The 27,849-nt window shown below is 40.4% G+C and overlaps 1 protein-coding gene across 4 annotated transcripts in view; it reads right to left on the bottom strand.

Moving 5' to 3' along the window:
* The window catches only part of LOC120533077 (A-kinase anchor protein 2), a 312,165-nt gene that overhangs the window by 198,870 nt on the left and 85,446 nt on the right, over nucleotides 1-27,849 (bottom strand). For all 4 annotated transcript variants that reach the window (XM_039759731.1, XM_039759729.1, XM_039759730.1 and 1 more), the window contains 2 exons: nucleotides 8,141-8,221; nucleotides 4,819-4,949 (listed from right to left, as the gene is read on the bottom strand). In XM_039759731.1, the coding sequence (XP_039615665.1) occupies nucleotides 4,819-4,949; nucleotides 8,141-8,221 (212 nt within the window). The remainder of the gene's footprint in view (nucleotides 1-4,818; nucleotides 4,950-8,140; nucleotides 8,222-27,849) is intronic.

Raw genomic sequence — 27,849 nt, 5'->3', positions numbered from 1 at the left:
AAGCATTCTTTCATCTTCAAGGGTGAATCTCATATTCAAAGGCGCCATTGGAAATTGAGGGGAAATGCGTTTAAAACTGTGGGCCAGGAAGCACTTCTTTACCAAAGAGTTGTGGGACACTGGAACAAACTACTGAGGCATGGAGGTGAAGAAGAAACCTTGACAACCTTTCAGAAAGATCTGGATGAGATACGGGGACAGCTTAGCTATTAGCTAAATAAACAGGCTTGATGGACTGAATGGCCTCCTCTCGTTTGTCAAACATATTCTGTTCCTATGCAATTAAACATGTTTAGTTTTGAGCAGAGGCGACTGTGTGGGGACCTAATCCAGGTTTTCAAAACCCTCAAAGGTATTAATAAAGTAGATCCAGCAGAATTTTTTCATCTTAAGGCAATTACACACTATGCAAGTGTAATAGATAGATAGATAAGAATGAAAGGCATTATATAATAAATAGACAGATAGATAGACAGATAGATAAATATTTTAGCGTAGTTGGCAGGATTAGATATATAGATGGACAGATAGATAGTGGTGAACAGCACTATATGATAGATATTAAAGGCACTATATATTAGGAATCCAGCAGAATGTTTTCTTCTAAAGGCAATTACACACTACACAAGTGTTCCAGTGATTTTTGGTTGTAGCCTTTGTTTACAAAATCTCAGTGTGGCAGTCAGCAGCAAACTCCTGTGAGGCCGATCGGCTAATGTGACACGCTCGGTGACTCACTCAAACTAGCATGCGACTTGCTCTGATATAATCCAAACATCAACCAAATTTCAGACAAATAAAATTTTGTCTGTTTCTCTGTCCATCAAGGGGTGTTCTCTGTGTGCATGAGAGCTGACAACCAATTAATGCTCATCCGAATGTACAATGCATTTAATGTACAGTGCCACAAAAAAGTATTTGCCCCCTTAATGATATTCTCTATTTCTGTTTTCGTATATCACTTAAATGTTTCTGTTCTCCAAACAGATTTAGCAGAATATAAAAGACAACCTGAGTGAACATAATACACAGTTTTTGAATGATCATTTGATTTTTTAAGGGAAAAATGTTCACCAACACCTATATCACCCATATGAATGATGAAACCATGTATTCAATAGCCTTCCAATGATACAGCATAAACAGCATACACAAGGTTTGTCAATTCCTGGCTTTTATTCTGCCTTGTCTGCTTTCTTTCCACAATCTTGGCACATTCCATGGCCTTCTAGACCTAGTGTTAGGTTCTTACACCAAATATGAGGAATGGACCCAATCCTGGAGACCGCATTTAGATTCCACCTTGCATTTTAGGTCAACGTTCTAAATATTATAATAACCAAAATTTTCCATCATATACACACCAGAATTACTAATAAAATTAAAAACTGGCTTGACTAATGATAGTACAGCAGTCTCAGTGTGGCATTATAAAGATGTGTTGCCATAGGTATGATTGAGCCCCAGTAGTGTTTTTCTACAATTTGTTGGTGTGTCAGAGAGAGGATGTGCAGCGTTGTTCATAATGGCCATCAGTTTAGTCTTCATTCTGTCCTCCACTACTACCTCCAGAAGGCCCTGCGCGCATCACGTAAGTGAGTCTACCTTCTTACTGTAATTAGCTTGTTTATTTAGTGGGCCTCTCTTAAAGTGAAGTTACTGGCCACAGCACACCATTGCATAGAAAATAAGTGATTTACAAATTTGACTAAAGCGTGGTGGATAAACTGCACTCTATCTTTTCATTTTCTGAAACCTCAATGTGATTGTGCCTTTGATAGACAGATGGATAGATATTAAAGGCACTATATAACATAGATAGATATGAAAGGCACTAAATAATAGATCGACAGAAAAGGCACTTTCAAATAAAGGCACTATCTAACTGACAAACAGGTGTGAAAAACACAATAGAGCAGATGGAGAGACAGACAGATGTACAGTAGATTGGAAAGACACTGTAAAATAGATGTGAAAGGCATTCTATTATAGATAAATTAACAAAGCAATATATGATAGGTATAAACATGAAAGCCTGCTCCCTCAGGCAAACCCTGGACACAGTGGAAGCTGTTGTAGAAAAGAGGATGGTGGGTAAAATTGTTTGCCATCTTGAAAAATCCCCTCCAGGAGGCTCTCTTGGAGCACTTTTAACCACAGGCACATTCCATCACGGTGTGCTAAGAAGTGCCTCTCGGGGTCTTTTCTGCCTGCTACTATTAGGCAATTCAGTGCTTCCTCTGGGAAAACTTGTTAAATTAATTTTGAAATATCATTTTGAAATATCTGCACAATATACATTATTTATGTATTCATATTTGCATTTATTTATACTTACCTATCGATTGATTGATTGATAGATTGGCTGTATTATTTGTCGTGCAAGTCTGTGTCTTTGTTTTTATGTTTCTGCTTCTGTATGCCTCTGAATTTGACCATCGGATTAATAAAGTGGATCTAATCTAATTATAAAATTGACAGATAGGAATGGCACTATATAACTGGCAAATAGATGAGAAAAGTCATGTAGCTGAATCCACCTAATTTAAAGGATAATTGTCTGTGCTTCTCTCTGGTTGCTATGTCTCTGTCATTCCAAAAGATGGCACATCACAAACAGCTTTAGTAATAAAATGCAATGCATTTGTCATTCTAACAGATGGTGCATAACAAACATGAACACAGCTTTTGCAAATCTTATACCAAATGGCAGATAACAGAGACATACACATTTCATGGTGCACTGAAAACATTAGCGCTGAGGTCTGTGTCGATTACTTGGATTTCATCTTAGACAGGTCAAACAGTTAGTACATGTAATATTGTAACATGGATATTAATACACCTTTGATGTTAATTCTGGCCCATGCTATATACAGTATATTTGAGGCACTGTTTCATAGATAGTGTAGGTTACCACTACTCCCTCACAAACACTGTCTTTGTGGAGTCTACCAGTTCTCCTCGTGTCCATATAGATTACACTGTTTTTTCTTTCCACATCCCAGTACAATGTATGTTATGTTAACTGGTGATTCTAAAGTGTTTGAGTCTGAGTGGTCCCAACAGTGAACTGTTGTTTGCACCCATGAGAGCTCTCTGAGCCCCATTTAATTGGATAAAGCAGGTCTGAGAATGCTGCATTATGAGTAGATGTAACTGATTAAAATAGAGACGACATCAGTCACATTTCTCTGTGCTAAATTCCCCTTTTTAGGCCCAAACCTGAAATTGGTCCAAATCCATCGTTCGGAATTCTTTTTACCTTGTGATTTTCCTCTTTGTTAGGTCTATCCATGTGCTGTTTATTTATAGGAATTACTCCATGTTTCTTTGGCAAGCAGAATAAACTGAGGCCCCTGAACATTTTTTCCTTAAAGGATGTCTTGCCAAGTTGCCTCATAATGAAACTGGAGTAAAACCCAGAGGTTGTCATTAAAAACCAATATATCATATCATGGGGTGAACACAGAACAGGCAGACCGCTTGCAGCCCATCAAAGTTATTTAACTTTAAAAAAAAGCCTGGAAAGCTTTTCCTTGAACTTTTTATAGTTGAATTTCTGCCCAGCTAATTAATTTTGTTCAGTTTCAGTGCTGGTTATGATATGAAAACCAAAAGGAGCTAAGAAGTCACAAGGCTGTACAATAAAATTTGCTTACTAATAATGGGTGTCTGACATGTGAGCTTGGCAGGGTGTTACACTGTTTTGGGTCTGTCCAAAAATGTTATGGGGAGGGCAATTAATATGACACGCCAAATAATGCAAGTTTTGCTTTCCCTTGGAGCACGGAGGAGGTATCACAAGAGGACAATTGATGTCATTTCCAGGGTCTTGTCTTCAACCCCTCGCCTTCTGCTTTCCTCCTCTTAAAAAGCCATTGTCACCAGAAGGACAGCATCAGTCTTGACCGGAACTTCATCCAGATCGGAGTTTTTTGAGACCGAATCATGGAAACTCTATTTTGCACTGTGTCTCCAGCAACATCCTCCATCTTTTTTCTTCTTTTCATTTTTTCACTTCCAACAATATATCTAACCATATATCTACTCTCTGTGTTTACCCAGGATACTGAGCAAGACTCTAAACAGGACTGTGGTGTAATTGCAAAGCACTGTATGCCAATGGTAAACTCTTGACGGCAGCGTAAGAATGACATAGTGTAGCATTCTCAAACCTGCTTAATCCAATTCAGGGTTGTGGAATAGAGCCATGGCAAGAACCAATGCTGGACAGGGGACCATTCTGTGGCAGTGCCCACTCACTCACATAGGCCCACCCAACATGCTTGTGTTTAGAAATGCCTCAGGAAACTGGAATACCTGAAGTACCTATCCAGACATGTGGAGAAAGTGGAAACTCCGTGTGGACAATATCTCGCATAAGATCTGAATCCAAGAAGCTTGAACTACTGTGCCAACGTGGCATAATATTGGTGCATGAAAATATCACCAAAACTTTCACTTAGAAAATGGTGGTCAATGACTAAGTGGATTTGCCACAAATTGTTTTCTAAAGTGAGGCATTTTTTTTTATAAATTAAAAAAAAAACAATTGTAGCCTTCTCTTGCACTTTAAAATATAAGTGAAGTGTTTCAGGGTTAAAATATAAAAGAAAAGCCTTAATCATACCAAATATTTATATTTTCATATATACTACCTCTAGTATTCCTATGTTCTTGTCACAACTCCTACTTCACGCTGACATCCATTGGCGCAGGTTTAGACTGACAAACCTTCATAGAACCTCTCCAAACTGGCTAAGCTGTACACGCATAACATTTCACTCCACACGGGCAAAGCTGAGACACACTTACATGTGAATGCTGTCCTCTAATTTCTTCACCCTCAGCTCATCCTCTTCCACCTGTTTTCTCCTAAATTCCTCCTCCTCTGTTGTGACGGCTGGCGTTCCCTGTAGAAGCCATCTCTCTCTCATCGCTTTGGACTTTGGAAGGAAAGAAAAGAAGAAAGAGTTAGAAAACAGGCAACCACAAGGAACTCACGTTTGACTTTGTTCACAGGCGTTAAACACAAGTTTGTATTCACGTGCAAATTTATCAGTGATTACGCACAAGTTGGTGCGTCAGTGAATGCTCTTGTCTGACAACTTCAGGAACTTGGGTTCAAATCCCACTGTCTATGGGGAGTTCAGATTTTTCCCCCATCTGCCTGTTTTTTTATTTCTCCAGATACTTAATAATAATAATTCTTTACCTTTATATAGCACATTTCTCACTACTCAAAACACTCTTCACGCTGTGAGGACCCAGGAAGCAGAACCTTGATCTCCTTACTGTGAGACAGCAGCACTACCACTGCACCACTTCTGCTTTTCTCTCACATCCCACTAACACAGATTGGGTTGATGGCCATCTCTAAATTGGCCCTCCTTCAAGTTGGTGAATGTTATGATAAAAAAAAACACTGCAAAACTAGGAAGAAGAAACACTAAGTGGAAATCCAACTCAATAACCGAGCATGAAGTAAGTGCCATATGATGGACCAGTGACAGAGCAGTAAACATCACTGCCCCACCTTGAAAGTTCTCCAAAAATAATTCAAAGAATTCATGAAGACATATTAACCACCAAATTACAGACTTTTGCACCCACAGAGGGTTGCTGGACCTTCTAGCAGTCCTCTCATTGATGAGGTCCTATGCACCTACACTGGAGTCTCATTTCCAATAATTGTATGTGTGGAATTTGTATGTTATCTCCATGTCAGACTGGGTTTTCCTCAATCAAAGACATGCAGTTTACTTAATCTGGTGATTTCAGGATGTGCTTGAATGGGCTTGTGATGGACTGGTGCTCTATACCTCCAAAGTTTGCCTATGCACCAAAATTCCCAAGAATTAAGAACATGTCCTGCTCTCAAAGGCTCAGAGAATTAAAATTGTTAAGTGTCGAGCAGGGGAGAATGCATGGGGATCTCATCCAGGTCTTCAGAATTTAATCACCAGGACCAGATAATATTTATCCTTGGGTTGTTAAGGAGGTTAGTGAGTACAGAAAAAAAACGTGTGATGCATATTTTTAGGAAGTCACTGTGCACTGGGGAAATTCCAAAGGACTGGAAAATGGCAAATATTATCCTGTTATATAAAAAGGGTGACCGGGCAGATCCAAGAAACTATAGGCCAGTAAGCTTAACATGCATCACAGGAAAATTAATGGAAATAATTATTGAGGAGAAGACTGAGCAACACATGACAGGAATGGGAGTTTTACTGAAGAGTCAGCATGGGGTCAGACGAGCAGGGTCATGTTGTACTAACATGCTGGAATTCTATGAGGAAGCAACAAAAGGATACGACCAAAGTGGAGCTCATGATATGATTTATCTGGACTTTCAGAAAGCATTTGATGAGGTACTACATAAGAGGGTGGGCATCAAACTAAAAGAAGTGGGAGTTCAGGGTGTGGTGTGTTGAGGAGTGCAGAATTGGCTCAGACACAGGAAGAAGAGGAAGTGTGAGGAACTTCATCAGAATTGGCCGATGTTAAGAGTGGTGCCCAGCAGGGGTCAGTACGAGGGCCGCTACTATTGTTAATATCTATGAATGATTTTAATAGGAATATAAATAGCAAGCTGGTTAAGTTTGCAGATGATGCCAACTTTGGTGGATTGGCAGATCATCAAGGATCCATTGCATCATTACAGAGGGACTTTTTCAACATACAGGCCTGGGCAGACTTGCGGCAGAAGTTTATTGTAAGTAAATGTAAAGTATTACACGTAGAAATAAAAAATCTGAAGTTTGAACCCCTTATGAGAAGATTGAGGAGTCGTAGTGGACTCGATACTATCAACAGCCAGACAGCGTTCAGAAGCCATTAAAAAGGCTAACAAAATGTTAGGTTATATAGTGCCTTCATGTGTGCAGTACAACAGTAACAGTGCAGTATAACACACCGGTGAGGCATCATCTGGAGTCCTGGGTGCAGTTTTGGTCTCCAAGCTACAAAAGGGACATAACAGCACTATAGAAAGTCCAGAGAAGAGCGACAAGGCTGAGTCCAGGGCTACAGGGGATGAGTTAGCAGGAAGGGTTACAAGAGCTGAGCCTTAAACACTTTTGTGTTTAAGAACATGGAGATTAAGAGGAGACCTGATTGAAGTGTTTAAAGTTATGACAGGAATTAGTCCAGTGGACCGAGAAGGTGACTTTAAAATGAGTTCATCAAGGACATGTGGACACATTTGGAAACTTGTTAAGAGTAAATTTCACACAAACGTTAGGAAGTTTTTCTTCACACAGAGAACCACAGACACATGGAATTAGTGACCAAGTAGTGTGGTGGCCAGGAGATCTTCAGGGGCTTTCAAAACTTGAATTGATGTTATTTTGGAAGAATTAAGTGGATTGGACTAACAAGTTTTGTTAGACTGAGCGGCCTGTTCTCATCCCGATTGTTGTAATGATTAAATTAATCCAGCAGAATTCTTTCAGCTTAACAGTGAATCCTGTACTTTAAGGACATCAGTAGAAATTAAGGGGAAGTACATTTAGGATTGAAGCCAGGAAACACTGCTTGATGCAAAGAACATGGAGAAAACTAACAAGCCATGGAGGTGAAGCACAAACCTTGAGAATCTTTAAGAATGAGGATGAGCTAAACAAGCAACTCTGATGGTCCGAATGGTCTTCTCTCATTTGCCATTTTTTTTATGTTCTGAACAGGATAAGCAAGTTTGATATCATTATATTTACAGTAACTTTGGACACTGCATACAAATACACAAAACATGAACCTAAAAATAAAACTTACAAATGTTTTTACAAGTTTACAAGTGTGAACACGGCAAAAGCAATATGGTATTGGATTCATCTCCTTGTCTTGTATGTAATGACAGTCAAATTTAGAAGTGTTGGCATGACATTGCCAAAGCTGTGTGTGGTGGTGGTGGTGGTGAGGGGTCTTGGCCCTGAACAGGTGAACTCTGTAGAGTTTCTTGAGGTCAAGAAAACATTAAGTCAAAGGTCCCCTGACTTATTCTCAAGTTAGTTACGCAGAGTTTAAAATACGGAATCCAATACTTTGAGTGCTTTTTGGAATCCCGTCGGTGGGTCGGTCGGGTCATGTGTGTAATGTGAGTCCCTCGCCTGTCACAGCTGCACCGAGTCCTCACCTTTAGATGCTGTAGCTGCAAAATGAGATCTTCCAGCTGTCTCCTCTTCTCCTCTATCTCTGCTTGCCTTTTCCGTTTTTCCTGTAAAAAAAATCAAAAGAACAAAGAATATAAAGATGGTGCATTGCTTCTTTTACATAACCACGTGTTTACTTTGACTGCTTTTATAAAGGAGAGCTCAGTGTGAAAGGCACTATATTAAAAGATGAATGCCAGACCAATAAACATTTTGGTCATAACCAGTAAACAGAGCACTCTGTTCTATGGTCTGATTGGCATTGCCTCATGGTTGCCAGTTCATGTCTGACCCAAGTGGGCTTCTTCACCTGCTCCTGCTCCTAATTAATAATGTCAATAATGGAGAATCCACTGCATCCACTGAACAGGATCATCTCCAGACAGAGGAGCAGCTTCAGCGACAGACTGCTGTCACCGTCCTGCTCCACTGACAGACTGAGGAGATTGTTCCTCCCCCACACCATGCGACTCTTCAGTTCCACTAGGGGGTGTAAACGTTAATATTATACAAAATTATTGTCTGTCTGTTATACTTTCGTTGTTATCACTCTTTAATTTAATATTGCTATTATTGCTGCTGGAGTATGTGTATTTCCCCTTGGGATAAATAAAGTATCTATCTATCTATCTATCTATCTATCTATCTATCTATCTATCTATCTATCTATCTATCTATCTATCTATCTATCTATCTATCTATCTATCTAATGGAGAATCATTAATGTAAACTCTTAAACTCTTGGAATGACAGGCACTATAAAGTCAAGGTTGTCTGTATGGTGATTTCCATGCCCAAGACAAAATTAAGACCAATGAGGCACATGAGCTGGTAAGGTCATCGATGTTCAATCAGATACCTGGGGACAGCTATATGCAGATCAGGAAGAGCTTCACCACATCTATTGTTGCAACCATCCTCTCTGCTAGAAAGAAAAGAACCCAACATGGAAAAAATGCAGAGTACGAAATCCAGCGGCCATTCGTTAAGTGGGTTTTATGCATAACAGGATATTGTGGGGGTCTGCACAGCTGCATGCCAGTGATTTGGGAGATGCAGTACAATACAATACAATTTATTTTTATATAGCCCACAAGGAGTGCCGCAACGGGCTTTAACAGGTTCTGCCTTTTGACAGCCCCCTAGCCTTGACTCTCTAAGAAGATGAGGAAAAACTCCCAACAAATAAACCTGTATAGGGAAAAATATTGGAAGAAACCTTGGGAAAGACAGTTCAAAGAGTGACCCATTTCCAGGTAGGTTGGGTGTGCAGTGGACGTTATAAAAAGGGTGCAGAACACAAGTCATCCTCATTACAATATAATATAATAGTTGTGTTATGTTGTGCAGTTGACGATTTGAATTGAATTATAGAAATGTATTGATGGGACTAAACTGTTCAATGACAGTGTGGTAGGCGGGGCCAGATACTTGAGTGGCAGCAAGCTGGGCAGAGCTTCATGTTTGAGTGGCAGCCGATTGGATGGGGACTCAATTTTTGTACCGTGTTGTGTTGCACCAATGATGTATGGTCTTGTGTTGTGGCAGTTTAGTAGGTGATACAAGATTGTGTCTCATTGTGTTGTACGATTCACGTTTTGTATTGTCTTGTGCAAGTGTAGTGTGCTGTTAACACTGCAGCTGACGTCACTTTTACCACACAGCACTTGCGACCAGCATGGATGTGTCACATATAAGGGAGATGAGACAAAAGAGAGGAATCAGGGGAGAACTTTGTCTGCAACTTAACATCAGCAAAACCAAGGAACTGGTGATTGACTTTCACAGCATCAGAGGACCTCTACACTTAGTCAGTATTTAGGGAGTGGATATAGAGGTGGTCCACTTCTACGAGTACTTCGGTGTTTCACATCAATGATAGTTTGGACTGGTCTCATAACACAGGAACTACAGTATAGAAATAAGGGAAGAGCAGACTATTCTTCCTTAGGAGACCACACTCCGTTAAGGTAAGTAATGACATTCTTCAAATCTTCTACAGTTCTGTGATGGCCAGTTTGGTGTGCTGGGCTGGTAACATCACTTCAAGAGAGGGCCACCTAATTATCAAGCTAATTAAAAAGACAGGCTCAGTTATGGGACACACCGTGGACCCTCTGAAGGTTGTAGTGGAGGAGAGAATGGAGTCAAAACTGACTGCCATTATGAACAATGCTGCACATCCCCTTTCTGATACACCAACACTGAAAACTTTCAGCCAACAAATCCTTCAGCAGAAGTGTCTTAAGACATGTGATGGGGGCTCCTTTATACTAATTGGCAATACAACTACATAACGCCTCACTTGGATTGGGACTGCCAAGTCAGAGGTCATCTTTATTTTTCATTGTTATTCATTTTTAGTCATTCTGGTGTTTGTGTGTCTATCTATCTATCTTATCTATCTACAGTCAAATGAAAAAGTTTGGGAACCCCTCTCAGCCTGCATAATAATTGATTCTGCTTTCAACAAAAAAGATAACAGTGGTATGTCTTTAATTTCCTAGGAACATCGGAGTACTGCGGTGTTTTCTGAACAAAGATTTTTAGTGACGCAGTATTTAGTTGTATGAAATTAAATCAAATATGAAAAGATGGCTGTGCAGAAATGTGGGCCCCCTTGTCACTGTGCTGATTTGAATGCCTGTCACTGCTCAATGCTGATTACTTGGTTGGATGAGTTTGTTAAGCCTTGAACTTCATAGACATGAGTGTCCAATCATGAGTGGTCAAAGGTATTTAAGGTGGTCAATTGCAAGTTGTGCTTCCTTCCCTTTGACTCTCCTCTGAAGAGTGACAGACAGCATGAGATCCTCAAAGCAACTCTCAGAAGATCTAAAAACAAAGATTGTTGAATCTCATGGCTTAAGGGAAGGCGACAAAAAGCCATCTCAGAGGTTTAAACTGCCAGTTTCAAGTGTAAGGAATGGAATCAGGAAATGGAAGGCCACAGGCACAGTTGCTGTTAAACCAACCCAGCAGGTCTGGCAGGCCAAGAAAAATACAAGAGCAGCATATGAAGAGGCAGGATTGTGAGAATGGTGACAGACAACCACAGATCACCTCCAAAGACCTACAGGAACATCTCGCTGCAGATGGTGTATCTGTACATCGTTCTACAATTCAGCACATCAGTATGGCAGGGTGATGAGAAAGAAGGCCTTTCTGCACTCACGCCACAAACAGAGTCGCTTGTTGTATGCCAATGCTCATTTAGACAAGCCAGATTCATTTTGGAACAAAGTGCTTTGGACTGATGAGACAAAAATGGAGTTATTTGGTCAGAACAAAAAGCTCTTTGCATAGCGGAAGAACAACACCGCATTCCAAGAAAAACACCTGCAACCTCCTGTCAAATTTGGTGGAGGTCCCATCATGCTGTGGGGCTATGTGGCTAGTTCAGGGACTGAGGCCCTTGTTAAAGTCGAGGGTCGCATGAATTCAACCCAATATCAACAAATTCTTCAGGATAATGTTCAAGCATCAGTCACAAAGTTGAAGTTACGCAGGAGTTGGATATTCCAGCAAGACAATGACCTAAAACACAGTTGGAAATCTACAAAGGCATTCATGCAGAGGGAGAAGTATAATGTTATGGAATGGCCGTCACAGTCCACTGACTTGAATATCATTGAAAATCTATGGAATGATTTGAAGCAGGCTGTCCATCAAATTGAACTGAACTGGAGAGATTTTGTAATGAAGAATGGGGTCAGAAATACCTCCATCCAGAATCCAGACACTCATCAGAGGCTACAGGAGGACAGCGTCGAGAGGCTCAAAGGAGCAAAAGGAGGCTCAGCTAAGTATTGATGTCATATCTCTGTTGGGTGCCCAAATTTATGCACCTGTCTAATTTTGTTATTATGCATATTGCATATTTTCTGTTAATCCAATAAACTTAATGTCACTGCTGAAATCCTACTGTGTCCATAAGGCACGTCATATTTTAAAAGGAAGTTGCTACTTTGAAAGCTCAGCCAATGATAATCAAACAGCACTTCTGCCTCCTGAAAGTGACAAAATGAAAAGCTGGTGTCCCCTGTGGACCTGCATGCCTTTTGAGATGTCTTTGAGTAAAGCACACCAAGTCTGACAAGAGATCAAGAAAGCCGAACTCACTCTTAATGACTGCTTCATAAAAACAAACTGGATAAAGTGCGAATCACATGGAGACAACATTGAGGGGCTCAGTCGCTGCATCACAGTCTGTGTGAACTTCTGTGCTGCTGCGTTGACCTTATTGTACCTTCAATAACTGTGTAGCTTTCCAAACAACAAGACATGGATTACTAAAGTGCTAAAAAAAATTCTCCTGAATGAGAAGAAGAGACAGAGAGTCTATGATGGCCGTTCAGCGAGTGCTGTAGGAGGAGCTGAGTGAAGGGACACCCTGTCTTCTTTACAGGGGTGGTGCTCATGAGCATAACTCACATTTGCTTGGCCATGCTACTCTCCCATCCTGGATGACAAGTCCTGTTTGCCAGGATTTTGTTTTTATCACACTCTATTTAAATTATCATTAACTTTGGCTAAGTCAATATTAGTTTTAATTATTGTAGTCTATGTTTAGCAACCATGTGTATTCTGGGGGACTTCACTTAACAAATCCTTGAAATTTACTTCATAAAATAAACGTTCACATACATTTGCTTACATTCTTCTTTGCAGTAATTCACTTGGGGGCCAAAGAGCCTGAGAATAAATGGAAGTGACTTCTTTATATTCATTCAGTTTCCGATCCCGCAGAATCCCACATGGGGGTCTCAGGTTTTTTTATGCTGCTTTTTTAGAAAAAAAAAATCTAAATAAATATCCTACTGCCTTTCATATCTCCCATGTCAGTATTCTTATTAGACCCTGGTGAGTCGCAAAGTGCACTTTTTTTCCAGTACAATGGAATGTTGACCCACCCACACACACACTTCCTTTTGAACTGCGTTATTTATCATTAATCATCCATCCATTACAGAAACCACCAACTGAGGGTTAGTAGTACTGAGTATAAGTGCAAAGTCAGTGCCAACTTTATGGGATGCCAGTCCATTGTAGAGTGCACACAAATAAAGATGGAGAGACATTAAGACTGGGCATTTAACAAAGGAGAGCTCTAATAGTTAATTTCATGTATCATTACAACAAATGTAATGGCCTTTTAAACTATATATATAAAAATGCAAAGCATACTTCCCATTTAATTTTAAAACTGCCAAACTCCCACCCCAATGGGGACAAAGAAGGAGATTCGATCTGGAAGAGGAAAGGAGTTCCACTGGAATATCTGCCCCCGGGTGGGACCCAGTGAGTGCCACTTTCCATGTCTTTTCTTGGGATATGCATATCCACTAAATCACACTTTCCATTTTCATGTGTTGTTACGTCCTCGGGGAGTGGAGTGACGTCAGATGAGCAGCCACGGCATGGCATCTGATCGGGTTACTGACCACAAAAGCTGCTCTGCCTGTCCATGTTTACTGGGATCTCCTATCTCTAATTTCTCACATCACACACAGATTTATGCTCATCACGTCATGGATCTTGGGTGGCATCTTTCTGTCTTCATCTCGTTCAATGGTTAATCCATTCTTTACTGTAGTGCCCAGTAAGTGATGGACATGCAGTGTGATGGATTCTAGCAGAGGCAGTCACATAGGCCTCTTATACACAGAAGATATTTTTTTTTGTAGAAGAGAAATTTTATTAAAACACATACTTTTTCTTCTCTTCATACAATGCAATAAGTATTAGGGGATAAAAGTCACAAAAATGCATTTATGTGTTGAACGTGTTTTAATATTTAAGTTTATAAGGTGATTATTGTTGTGTCATGTCCAGAGAGAAAAAAAAAAAAAAACTTCATACTTAAATAGATCAATAGATTGGAGAGGAACTATATAGAAATGTTTAAAGAAAATAGATGTAAAAGACACTTTATAACAGATAAAGTAGATGGATCAAAAGGTAATATACAGTATATGGATAGATAGATCTGAAAGGCACTATATAATGAGTCGTTTAGGCAGATTGAAAAGATAATCTATATCATAGAGAGATACATAGATATAAAAGGCATTTTATGATAGATAGATAGATAGATAGATAGATAGATAGATAGATAGATAGATATGAAAGGCACTATATGATAGATAGATAGATTGCTACTATACAATTGTATATTACATAAAAAAGATAGATATGAAAGGCATTATATAAGATCTAGGTGGACAGTGATGTAATGTATAATCTAGACAGAAAGACAGACACTCTATAATAGTATAGATTACTATTGTATAGTGTGTGTGTTTGTATGTATTTATATACTGTATAGTCTCAAGCCAGCCTGTTCCAGCTATGGGTCATTAAGATGGCCAGAGCCAATCCCAAAAGCACGGGGCACAAGGCAGTACCCACCCTGGACTTAGTGACAGTCCATTAGTGGGCACATGCCCTGACCAATTTAGACTCAGTTAAACTAACCTGCATAACTTTGGGGATGTGAACGAAACCCAAACTGACACAGGGACAACATGCAGACTCCATACAGACAATGATTTGGTGTGAGGTTTAAACCCAGAGCACTTGATCCGTGAGGTAGAAGTGCTACCCACTACACCACCATTTTGCCCTGTGTCCAGTCCACTAGCCCACTACCCCAGTCGGATGCCTCCTGATCTTTGTGTTCCTTTGCTATTCAGGTGGTCTCCTTTTATGATAGTGAACATCATGTTTGCTTTTTAGTGCCAGTGATGGTGAAGACCAGACTAGTTTCCATCCATCCATCTTTTAACTTGCTTATCTAGTTCAGAGTCAGCATTTGTTGTATTAACCTCTTGTCTAGAAATTGGTCAGCATGTCTTCTGAAGTGGGAGACCCACCACAAGTTGTTTTACATGCGGTTTCCTCAGTGCGTCACAAGCGCACCAAGAAACACAACTGCTTATTATGATTTTATGGTTTCTTTGTTGAAAGCCATTCCTGCATTCCTGAAAGGCTTTAGAAATGTGTCACTTGCGGCCTTACGAGCAGGTTGGCTCTTTGCCATCCAGCCCTGACAAAAGCCCCCTTGTAGGGGACGCCCTGCCAGCTACTTGGCATGGTAGCAAATGACCTTCTTTTAAGACGTCCGCTGTGTGTCCCTGTAGGAAGCCCCGCACCACTCATACTACATAACCATGGAATGGAACTCGCTTTTCAACATGACTGTCAGATGGTTTGTGGGTGTTTTTGGGGAGCTTTTTCACCATGTTGGTATCAACTCTACACAACGACAGTCCAAAGAATGGCTGCTTGTGAATTGCACTTTTCTCCAGTTCTTTGGTTTTTGATTTTGGTGTTTGATGTTGCTTTTCCTAGCTTCTCAACTTCTTGTTTTCATTTAAAAGTTAGTGTTATTGTTATATTTATCTTGAATTTGCTAGCAAGGCAAACTTTTGTCCCTTTTTCATTTCTCCTTTTTCGGTATTCTCCTTTGTATGATTCTCTTGAATCTATACTAATAAAAGGCAAAGCCCTCACTCACTCACTCAATCACTGACTGACTCATCACTAATTCTCCAAGTTCACGTGTGGGTAGAAGGCTGAAATTTGGCAGGCTCATTCCTTACAGCTTACTTACAAAAGTTGGGCAGGTTTCATTTCGAAATTCTACGCCTAATGGTCATAACTGGAAGGTATTTTTCTCCATTAACTGTAATGGAGTTGAGCTGGAAAGACGTGGGGGGGCGGAGTTTCGTGTGACATCATCATGCCTCCCACGTAATCACGTGAACTGACTGTCAACGCAGTGGGTAGAAAACCAGGAAGACCTCCAAAAAGCGCTTAAGAAAACATGCATTATATAATTGAGAAGGCAGTGAAACAATAAGAAGCGAGCGAGTGACATATACTACCATATTCATGAGTGCTGCTACCTCGGAAAGAAAGCAAGGTGTAAACCTAAACTTTAAATTAAGTTCATAGACAGGCTACCGCTGGCGTTTCACATGCCCACAGGTAATGCGGGATACAAGTTTAATGAGAGGACAGGATATAAACGAGTTTTGATCACTTTGTAACTAAGTTAAAATTGTAGGTGAAGGGGTGTGCTTATGCAAATTCCGAGACTGTGTTTGTGGGGATTGACAGTTAAGGCGGTGGGGAGTCACGCCATCATCTCCCTCCCATTCACCTCATTTCGCTCTGAGCTGAGCTCCGCGGCTAACGCCGTCTTCCGAAGCAACTTCGTCAGACTGCCACCAAATACTCACAGAAAAATCCACAAGTTAATACACACGCTGTCTCTAGAGTTTCTCCACACTGAATCCTCCAGGCACTACTTACAAAAGGTTACATTGACAATCGTGTTACGCTATTTTTAAAATCTTTCCTTTTCTTAGCACAAGCACAGCTGAGAAGCTTCGATGCATGTGCTCCATAACGTTAAAAATAATGCATTTAATCACACTTTGCATTACAAGCAAAGGGGAGCTTTTGTCAATGCATGATTTCCTGGTACACCGATTACATTGATCAGCGCATCCCGATTCCTTTTACCCTCGCACCACCTTAGTTTGAGAAGAAGTATGAAAAATATGAGGTTAACACAGAAAACAGATCACCAATTCAAGCTTTATGAATAATCGATTCGCCATCAATAATTGTTTTGGTAAAGCCATCCTCCTTCCATTTTATAATTTTTCCGCCATTAGCCATGATTAAATGAACGGTCAAAAAGTAAGAGCAAAGCGAGGGTGACTTATTTAGGCAGGCATATATATGATAGCAACACTCATGACAATGTCAATCATGTTACGCTATTATTAAAATGTTTCCTTTTCTTTTTCATTACTTCTTTAACACACTACTTCTCCGCTGCGAGGCGCGGTATTTTGATATATATATATATATATGAATGACCTCCAAAGAGCGCTGAGACTTTTGATATCATGAACGTGTCTGCAAAACTGGGGTCTCCTGCCCAGCAAAAGTCGAGCAGCCAGCGCCAGCGCATAGCTGTGCCGCCTTTGAGACGCTGACTGCGCTTCTGCCTTAAGTCAAAGTGAGCACTTTTAATTTTTTCATCCTCCCCTGCGCTATAGCCCAGACAAGTGCAAACACGGACCCCTTTTCTACACCGCGCAAAATAATATTAAGGCGATTCACACTTTCTTTTGCACGATACGATTATGAGGTCATCAGCTCGGATTATGAAGACACGCACACGAGTGGAGGACTGACAGTGCCATCACAACCGATTAATGGCGGGACGCCTCACCAGTCTACACAAGACCCACCGACTGTCCCCAAAAGGCGATCATAACGCCAGCGAACACATCTCTATACTATATAAAAGAAAAAGGCAACTTTCCTTTCTTTACACCTTTTTTCCTTTTATCCCAAACCAAAGCCTTTCTCTCTTAACACTGCAGAGGACACAAAACTAATTTTCTTTAAATGCCGGTAAGGCACATTACCAGAGGCACAAATTTGAACGTTCACATGGAAAATGTAATTTCTATACCACAGCCGCCGTAGCGCTTTCAAAAGGGATCTACTACTGAGAGATGATCCATATACATTTTAGCTGCTGTTAGTTACTTACCTGTTGTGTTACACAGTCTTTAAAATGTAGTTTACCAACCACTCCAGTAGTGCTCAATGTACCTGTACTTCTTAAAACGTTAATGTTTTACTGTTTAATAACTTATAGACTATATTTTATTATTTTTCCCTTGCACTCAGTGACCAAAGCTATACACACACATATAGACACATACAAACATACACACAAGTATATGTATGTGTATATATATATACACACACACACACCCCTATCTACATTATATATATATATATACACACACACACACATACATACATACACATATATATAATGTGTGTGTATGTATGTATGTATGTGTGTGTATATATGATGTAGATAGGTATGTATATATATATATGTGTATATGTAGATATGTATATAGATATGTAGATATGAAGATCTGTATGTGTATATATATGTATATATATATATATATGTATCTATGTATGTATGTATGTATGTATGTGTGTTTATATATATATATATATATATATATATATATATACATATATATACACATACAGATCTTCATATCTATATATATGACAGCAGCAATCCAAGCTGTGAGAAACACTAAAAGGAGGCGTGTCAGACGTCAGTGGTACATTTTCTGATGCAGCTAGACGAAAAACTTTGTGACGCTGCGCCAAATACACAAAACAATTACTTTGACAATCATCTTACATTATTTTTAAAATGTTTCCTGTTCTTTTCATAACTTCTTTAACACACACATCGCATAAGCGCTGGTATTTTGCTATATATATATATATATATATATATATATATATATATATATATATATATCACAGCGACACTCATAACAGTGACAAAACAATTACATTGACAATCATGTTACGTTATTTTTAAAATTTTTCCTTTTCTTTCTCTTTCCTCCTTTAACACACTACTTCTCCGCTGCCAAGCGCGGGTATTCTGCTAGTTCTTAATAAATCCTTAAATATTAAAGGGTCTTTGTTTTGATTTCTGTGAGCCAAAGATTTTTGTACCATTTTACCTCCGTCCTTTTGTGGATATTTTTCACTTTAAAGCCTCACTATTAGCCTTGTGCAGGCCATAAGCCTGCATGACGAGTTTGCGGTTAGGCTGCTTTGTTCTTTGTGGAACAGAGATTGTCATTGTGGTTTCCCTTTTTCCTTTAGTAGATACTTTTTGACTTTAAAGTCCCACAATTGGGCCTGTGTAGGCCATACACCTGCATGTTGAATTTGAGGCAAGGCTGCTTTGTTTTATTCTCTGTAGGTCAAATATTTTATTTTATGGCTTTGCCTTTTTTCCTTTTGTAGATATTTTTTTACTTTAAAACTCCACTGTTGGGCCTGTGCAGGCCATAAGCCTGCATGGCGAGTTTGGGGTTAGGCTACTTTGTTTTGTTTTCTATGGGCCAGAGGCTTTTTTTTATGGTTTCCCCACTGCCCTTTAGTGATTTACTTTAATTTTAAAGTCTCACTGTTGGGCCTGTGCAGGCCATAAACCTGCATCTTGAGTTTGGGGCTAGGCTGCTCTGGATTGGAAAGGCCCAGACTTATGGAGAACATTAGAATAATCTAGCCTAGAATACTAGAATGTATTGTTTGGTTTTGGTCAGTTCACTATTTGAATTGATAATAACTGATATTAAACTAATAACTTTATGTTCCTTTGTACATTTAATAAATACATCAAACAAAACTAAATCTTATAAAAATCCATCCATCCATCCATTTTCCAACCCACTACATCCTAACTACAGGGTCACAGGGGTCTGCTGGAGCCAATCCCAGCCAACACAGGGTGCAAGGCAGGAAACAAACCCTGGGCAGGGTGCCAGCCCACCGCAGCCTTATAAAAATGTCCTTCTAATTTCTTTACTTTAGCATTCACTTTTTTATGTCCCATTGCCTATACTGGGTGCATTTACTGCATTTACTAATTCTTTTGAGTTTGAAATGAATCATTACAAGACACCCGATTCTTGTTCATTTAGATTTGTGAACGAATCATTACCTGAGAATGAGCCACATGATTCTTGTTTATTTGGTTTGTGTAAAAAAAAAACATTACCCAAGGGCCAGTCACTTTATTCTCATTCAGTTATTCTCATTTGTGAATGAACCAATACCCGAGAATGAGTCACCTAATTGTTGTTTATTTGATTTGTGAATGAATCATTCCCCGAGAGCAAGTCACATGATTATTATTCATTTAGATTCATGAAGATATCATTACCTGAGAATGAGTCTCATGGTTCTTGTTTATTTGATTTATGAAAAAATTGTTACCCAATAGCAAGTCACATGATGCTCATTCATTTACATTTGTGAATGAACCATTACCCGAGAAAGAGCCACCTGATTGTCATTTATTTGATTTGTGACTGAATCATTAACCACAAGCAAGTCACACAATTCTTGTTAATTTAGATTCATGAAGAAATCATTACCCAAGAAGGAGTCACATGATTCTCATTCATGCAGATTTATGAAAGAATCATTACTCAAGAATGCGTGGCATGATTCTCATTCATTTGATTTGTGAATGAATCATTATCCAAGAGTGAGTTGCACGATTCTTGCTCATTTAGATTCATGAATGAGTCAATTCCTGAAAATAAATTGTACAATCCCTGTTCATTTAGATTTGTGGACTGATCATTACCTAAGTTCTACAATTCTCGTTTATAATCTATGAGTTATATATTTGGGATCAAAGCAGGGACCTGGGGCCTCACGTATAAATGGTGCATATGCACAAAAATGTTGTGTACGCCAGTTTCCATGCTCACTTTGAGATGCATAAAAACTAAACTTGCTGTAAAGCCACACTCATTTTCATGGCAGACCACCTTGCATACGCAGTTTTCTGCTCAGTTTTGCAAACTGGCAGCACCCAGCATCAGAGCAGTGCTACTGTTTCTGTGGTCTACTTTTCATTTTTAGATCCATCCTTATGTCCATTATTGCTGGGGTAGGCACCAGTTCTTTCCAACCCAAAATTGGATAAGCTCCTCACCACCAGGCTTTCCCACAGAAATACTTAAGCCACTTGACTCCAATCCTGATGCACCATCCTGTAATATGTGACTGGCAGCGCCAATGATGTTTGTAGACCCGCCAAGGTTCTTTTTTTACTGTGCCTCTCCCATTACAAGACAGCCACCTGCGTTTATGTTGCATGGAAACAGACACAAATGGGAGGAGCCAAGAACAAATATATGCAAGAGGAGTGGTCAGGGGCAGAGCTTCAGTCACAGTGACAGTTAGAAAATGGAAACATGAATGAATAGGTGGATGGGTAACTCGGAGCTTGTCATTGTTTGTCTTGGCTTAAGGCTCGGCTCTGACTAAAGTTTTTCATGTTTTTTGTGCACTCTTTTACTCCGGCCACCTGCAGAATGTTTTAGGGTTATTTTTAGCTTAAAAAAATAAATGATGAGTGTGGCTAAAAAAAGCACAAGTGCATTCCAGCAGTATTTAGAAACAGCTGTGCAGCTTCACTAATGGCGCAGTCCGAGGTGACGCCTTCCTTTTAGTGCTTCACCTGAAAGGCAGAATGAAATTTTTAAATGCTGTCTGTTTTGTTTTTATTTATGAATGGATAGTGCGGTGGCACAATGGTTATTACTGTTGCCTCATAGCCAGGGTCAGATTTAACATTTGGGCAATTGGGTACCAAGAAACCTGACATGAAAGACCAGACTCAGTTGTCTCATCTGCCAATCAACATTCACGGGTGGGATCACAGAAAACAAATGAAAAAGTAAAACTAAACAAAAGACCTTGCAAATGAATGAATAAATAAAACACGAGGGACATTCAAAAAATTTCTGCAGTTTCATATTTTCATTGGAAATGGTGAAGGTGGGAATAGTAAATCGGCATTAAAAAGTTTATACAATGCTGGGAAAATTGCATCACAATGGAAGGTGACTATGTAGAAAAGTGATGGCATATGCTATTGAAATTCTTATTAAATAGAGTTTTAAAAAAGTGTGGAAACTTAATGTCCCTTGTATAAAATAACTGTTATTTTCCCATGTGGGTACTTGTTTGCTAGGCACTCACCTTCTGAACAACCTATACTGAATTTTGTGTATGTGTGTGTATATATATATATATATATATATATATATTGTAACAGATTAAGATGCTTGCTCGCACCCTTGCACCCTCAGACACCACGTCAGACACTAGGTAAAAGTCCAATAATGATATTTATTATATCAATAATGTGCACAAAGCACCCTCCACTCCCAAATACTCCAATAATAATAATAATAATAATATTAATAATAATAATCCTCCACTCTCCCAGACGCTTAGCCACCCTGCCTCCCAACTCAGCTCATCGTCTGGGAGCTCCCACAGTCCTTTTATATTCCCTGACCCGAGGTGTTCCTTCCCAACAGTCCACAAGTCCTTATTCCTTCCGGGTCAGGGTAAATAATGTTTTTTCTCACCCCGGAAGCCCGTCGCTCTTCCTATGACGAACTTCCGGGTCATAGGGCATGAAGAACTCTTCGGTCCTCCCTGCAGCTCCCTCTCGTGGCCCCATGGCATCCAGCAGGGCGGTGCATAAAACTACATGGTCCATAATTCCCTGCTGGTCTTCTGGGGACCTCCATGCTGCAAGGAGGGCTCCACCTGGCGGCTTGGGGTATTGGCGGGGTACATGGCCGCCATATCTTACAGTATTCCCCAGCGCAATTATAAAGATTCGGAGCGCCTGCCCCGAGAGGGAAGTCTTCCTCCAAGAGGACATTCCGTTGAGCCTTGATTAATCTGAATATCTTGGTCCTTGGAGAACCTAGGGGGAATATTATTCCAGTTTGATATCTTGTCCCCCTCTCTCCAAGGACAGTATCGCCAAATGTGGCCCAACCTTCGCACCCGTAGCACTGCCTCCGTCCTCCTGGTATTCTCCCCTGCGGGACTGAAAACAATTAGGAAATGTTAGGTCCGCCTTGTTTTGCTGGGAGTGAAACCCCTGCCGCCTCTAATGGTGCTTTCTCTCTTTCTTTGTCAGGAGACCCCCGCTTTATTTTTGGGATCTCCTGCTTGATCTGGGCTTGTCCACAGTCTGAGTCTTTCTACTAGATGAAGAGAGACCCTTTACTGTCTGCACCCCTTTTACTTTATAAGTTACCGGTGGCGGCGTCTTTAGGCTGTCTCGCCCGAGTCAGCACTGTGTAGCTGCCCCGGATCGATTAGCCCTTCCGCTGGCCACTCGGTTATCGTATCGCCTCTCTTGTAGGGCACGCATCCATTTGGCACCCGCTATGGATTAAACGCGGCCCATGTCACTCTGCGTCCCTATTTCATTATATACGGTACCGGCTTTACCTACCTGTACCGCTAAATCAATTAAGACAGGTGGCTCCCGAGACAATCGCCGCATGTACTCATTTAATTTGTTCATAGGCTTTTCAGCCGCTCCTCTCAAGTCTGCAACGATCGTCTGGATTGTTTGCACCACCTGTAAAACTGTGCACGGGCTGAAGCAACTTCTCCAGCTCGTGCACGCCCAAAATTTATTCAATGCAACCGAGGCACGCCAAGCCATCATTAGCCTTACCCTCCGGCTGGGAGCCAATAAACACGGCCGCTCCTGGCGCTGCTTCGACAGGTCCCGCAAGGGAGCCTGGGATTTGGAGTTCTTTTGGAGGACGCGGTGCCGCTTTTGGCTGACTGCAATCAGTCTGCATCAATTTGTCGACAGACCGATCAGTCATTTCCCGGACCTCCTTACTTTTTTGTAGGGAGAGCGGTGCTTCGCTCATCTCCCTTTTCCCTTCGGAAAACCAAGTCCGTCTTTTCTTGGGTGAAGCCACAAACAGCTGAACATGGAACGCCACCTTCCTGGAATCCTTCGTGGTAGGTCACGTGTCCCTTGCCGCACCCGTAATGCGGAAGTCCTTCGGGTTGCTCGCTTGCCTGAACGAGCGCGCCATCGCTTCGGGTTTGTCTTCTGCCTCCGCAGAGCCTTCGGATGGACATCTGGGAGGTATGTACATGGGACATCATGTGTTAAATTAAAAAGATTGTAAAGTACATTCCCAGCACATACCTCGCCGGAGACGCCTTCCTCCGAAATCTCTCCAAACTCGTAGCTGCTCCATGGCTCGCCTTGAGCGTAAGCAATGTCGAGCGCTAGACCTCGCTGTTGCTGGCGCCTGCTTTGTCTTCTTCTTCCCATGATGGACTTGATAAAGGTGAGGTTTCTGGCGATTTTTCCTATGTGTGTCGTGGACGCTGTCTTCCCGGGTATTCTGTCCACAATAAAATTTTTAAATACAGGTCCTCTGCCAAACTGACGGCCAGAGAATCCTGCCGAGCTACGCCAATTGTAACAGAATAAGATGCTTGCTCGCACCCTTGCACCCTCAGACACCACGCCAGACACTAGGTAAAAGTCCAATAATGATATTTATTATATCAATAATGTGCACAAAGCACCCTCCACTCCCAAATACTCCAATAATAATAATAATAATATAATAATAATAATCCTCCACTCTCCCAGACGCTTAGCCACCCTGCCTCCCAACTCAGCTCATCGCCTGGGAGCTCCCACAGTCCTTTTATATTCCCTGACCCGAGGTGTTCCTTCCCAACAGTCCACAAGTCCTTATTCCTTCCGGGTCAGGGTAAATAATGTTTTTTCTCACCCCGGAAGCCCGTCGCTCTTCCTATGACGAACTTCCGGGTCATAGGGCATGAAGAACTCTTCGGTCCTCCCTGCAGCTCCCTCTCGTGGCCCCCATGGCATCCAGCAGGGCGGTGCATAAAACTACATGGTCCATAATTCCCTGCTGGTCTTCTGGGGACCTCCATGCTGCAAGGAGGGCTCCACCTGGCGGCTTGGGGGTATTGGCCGGGGTACATGGCCGGCCATATCTTACAATATATATATATATATATATATATATATACTGTATATATACACACACAGACACACATATACAGAAATATATGCATCCAGTATATATATATATATATATTATACCCATATATATGTACACACACACACTTTAGATAGATAGATAGATAGATAGATAGATAGATATGAAAGGCACTATATAATAGATAGATATACTGTATGTGAAAGGCACTATATAGTAGATAGATAAATAGACAGACCCACATCTGCTTTTACAAGTACTTTCTAATTATTAATATTCATTTTCAATGAAGGTTATTTAACAGAACATTTTGCTTTTTGCAGTTGTTGAACTTAAGTACATCTTGACTGTTAAGGAGGCCCCCAGACCCACAGACCGGCTGGTCACCAAGGCCACAGTGATGACATGTACCGTGTGGCCTGGCTTCATCCCATGTGCCCAAGGGGCCGGTCCATCACCAGGCACACAAACATGACACAGATGGTCACCAACACCTGTGATATCCCAACTTTGATCACCTTTGTCCAGGTGCGATGCCTTTGATGTGTAGTGGTTTTCAACAGTACTTTTTACACTGCAATTATTGGAAGTGAAAGTAGAGAAGTACAATAAATGGACTCCATTGCTGGCTAAATTTCTGGAAGCAGATTTACTCATCGATGCATCACTGCTGAATTTTGTGAAAAGGGCTCATTGCTAGTTAATGCACTCATTCACATTTACATTAAACACATTAACAACCAACTTATTTATTTTCCTCTTTTAGTCGTATATTTACTGCAGCAAAACAGATTACCAGTACGTTATCAAAATTCTAGCAGAGATGCCTGCACAACTGGGGAATTGCTGTGAATACTCCTTGCATTTGCACAGGTGGACTTCAGTAAAATTTTTAACTCTCCTTTGGGTTCCTCTTTTAAAAATTTAATGTATAAGAAATATGAACCACAATTAGAGAGAGAGCCTTCATAACCAATGATTAACAAAACAGCAGCACATGACTTTTTGCTTCGCTTGAGTTGGAATTGAGAGTCTATAAAGTTATAAGAGCTACCAAAAGCATCTCCAGGCTAACTTTTTAATCCATATAATATTGTAAAATGCTATGCATTTTATGTAATTTAGTAATATCTGTACTTAGATAGATAGATAGATAGATAGATAGATAGATAGATAGATAGATAGATAGATAGATAGATAGATAGATAGATAGATAGATAGATAGATAGATAGATAGATAGATAGATAGATAGTAAACTCTTAAGGTTTGAGACCCCTTCACTTATGCATACTTCATTGTGTTGCAGATTTATATTAAACTCAATACTAAATTAAATTAATTTTATGAAATAATTAGCCAAAAAAAGGTATTTGAATTTGAAAATCAATTGCCAGACTGAATAATAATAAAGTTACAAAACAACAAGTAGCCAAAATGAATAAAGAATTAAATAAACTTCTTTAGATTCCTTCACTTGCTTCACACTTTATTGTGGTGTAGATTTATCTTTTAAAAATGACACATTTGTCTTTTTGCTCATCAAATTACACTCACTAACTCACGGTGAAAGAGTTACAACATGTTTTCAGAAAGTTCTGAATGTTTATTAATTCCCAGAAACTGAAACATCTCATTCATATAAGTTTTCAGACCCTTAAGTTAGTACTTTGTAAAAAGCCCCTTTGGCAGCTTTGAGTCTATTTGGATAAATATCTACAATATTTGCACTCCTTGATTTGGGTGGTTTATCCCGTTCTTCCTCTCAAGCGCCATTACTCCACTCTTGAGGTCGCAGATTTTCCTCAGTGACCTCTTTGCATCTGGCTGCATTCATCCTTCCTTCAATTCTGACCAGTCTCTGTGTCACCATAGAGTGCTTCAGTGTAGGGATGGTATTAAACAAATGGTGAGTGGTGCCCAGTCCTCGCCAGACAATGTTGTCGGAGTTCTGTTCAAACAGTTTGATTCTTGTCTCAGGAGATGACGGACCCTTTTTCCTCAGGCTCCCAGAGTCCATTAAATGCCTTTTATCAAAGAGTGGCTTCCGTCTATCCACTCTACCATAAACATCTGATTGATGAAGTGCTGCTCAGTTGTTCGTCCATCCAGCAGGTTCTCTTATCTTAGCAAAGGAGTTTTGAAGCTCAGTTACAGTGATTTTTGGTTTATCGGTCATTTTCCTGACGAAGACCTTCTTGCTTGGTTACTCAGTTTAGCCAGACAACCAACTCTAGGAAGATTCCTAGTGGTTCCAAACTCCTTCAATTTCATAATTCCTGAGGTCCCTGTGCTCCTGGGAACACTCAGAGCTTTACAAATGGGTTTGATCACCTTGTCCTGATCTCTGCCTCACCACAATTTGATCGTGGAGGTCTATAGAGAATTCATTGGAGTTCATGGTTTGGTTTTCCTCCTTACATGTGAATTGTGAGACCTTCTCTCCACAGGTACACTTGTGCCTTTCTAAACGATGTACAGTCCATTCAATTTGCCACAGGTGGACACACCAATCAAGTTCTGGAAACATCTCAAGAAGAAATAAAGCAAACAGGAGGCACCTGAGCAAAATTTGGAGTGCCATAACAAAGAGCCCGAGTATTGCTAGGAATGAGAGATTTCAGTTTTTGATTCTGAATAAATTTGTAAGCCTTTCTCTGTAGTACTAGGTTGTTGCACCATGTTAGCCATTATGAATGTAGAGAAAAGCCAAGGAAAATTACACCTTTTATTGGCTAACTAAAAAGATTACAATATGCAAGCTTTTGAGGCAACTCAGGCCCCTTCTTCAGGCAAGATGTAATCATTGTCTGTATATACCGTCCCACGTGTGCGCTTGGTAGAGAACTTCAAGGCTCATATAAAAATGTAATGACACTCCCAACCAGGGGTTGGCGCTGTTGCCTAATGCCTTTTCTCTTCCTCCCTCTGTAGTGGCAGTGATTGACAATCGCATCCCGAATGACGTGAACCCGCCTGAACCTGCTCTTTCTGTCCCTCAGACTGAAAAACTGCCATCTTGGAGTCAGTCATAGATAGACTTGCATCTGAAAAGACCTAAAAAAGCCATTTGTTATTATTTTTTAAAATGCCAGTTATGCATTAACTGATAGAAATGGATGTCAAATCAAGAAAGCCTCTAGGCCCTTTCTTTATAATAACGAGACCCTAAATACCTAATGTCCCACTTGCCGCACCAACCCAGTAGAACATT

This window comes from Polypterus senegalus, chromosome 7 (assembly GCF_016835505.1).
Source record: "Polypterus senegalus isolate Bchr_013 chromosome 7, ASM1683550v1, whole genome shotgun sequence".
NCBI lineage: Eukaryota > Metazoa > Chordata > Cladistia > Polypteriformes > Polypteridae > Polypterus > Polypterus senegalus.
This window is presented reverse-complemented; position numbering and strand designations above follow the sequence as displayed.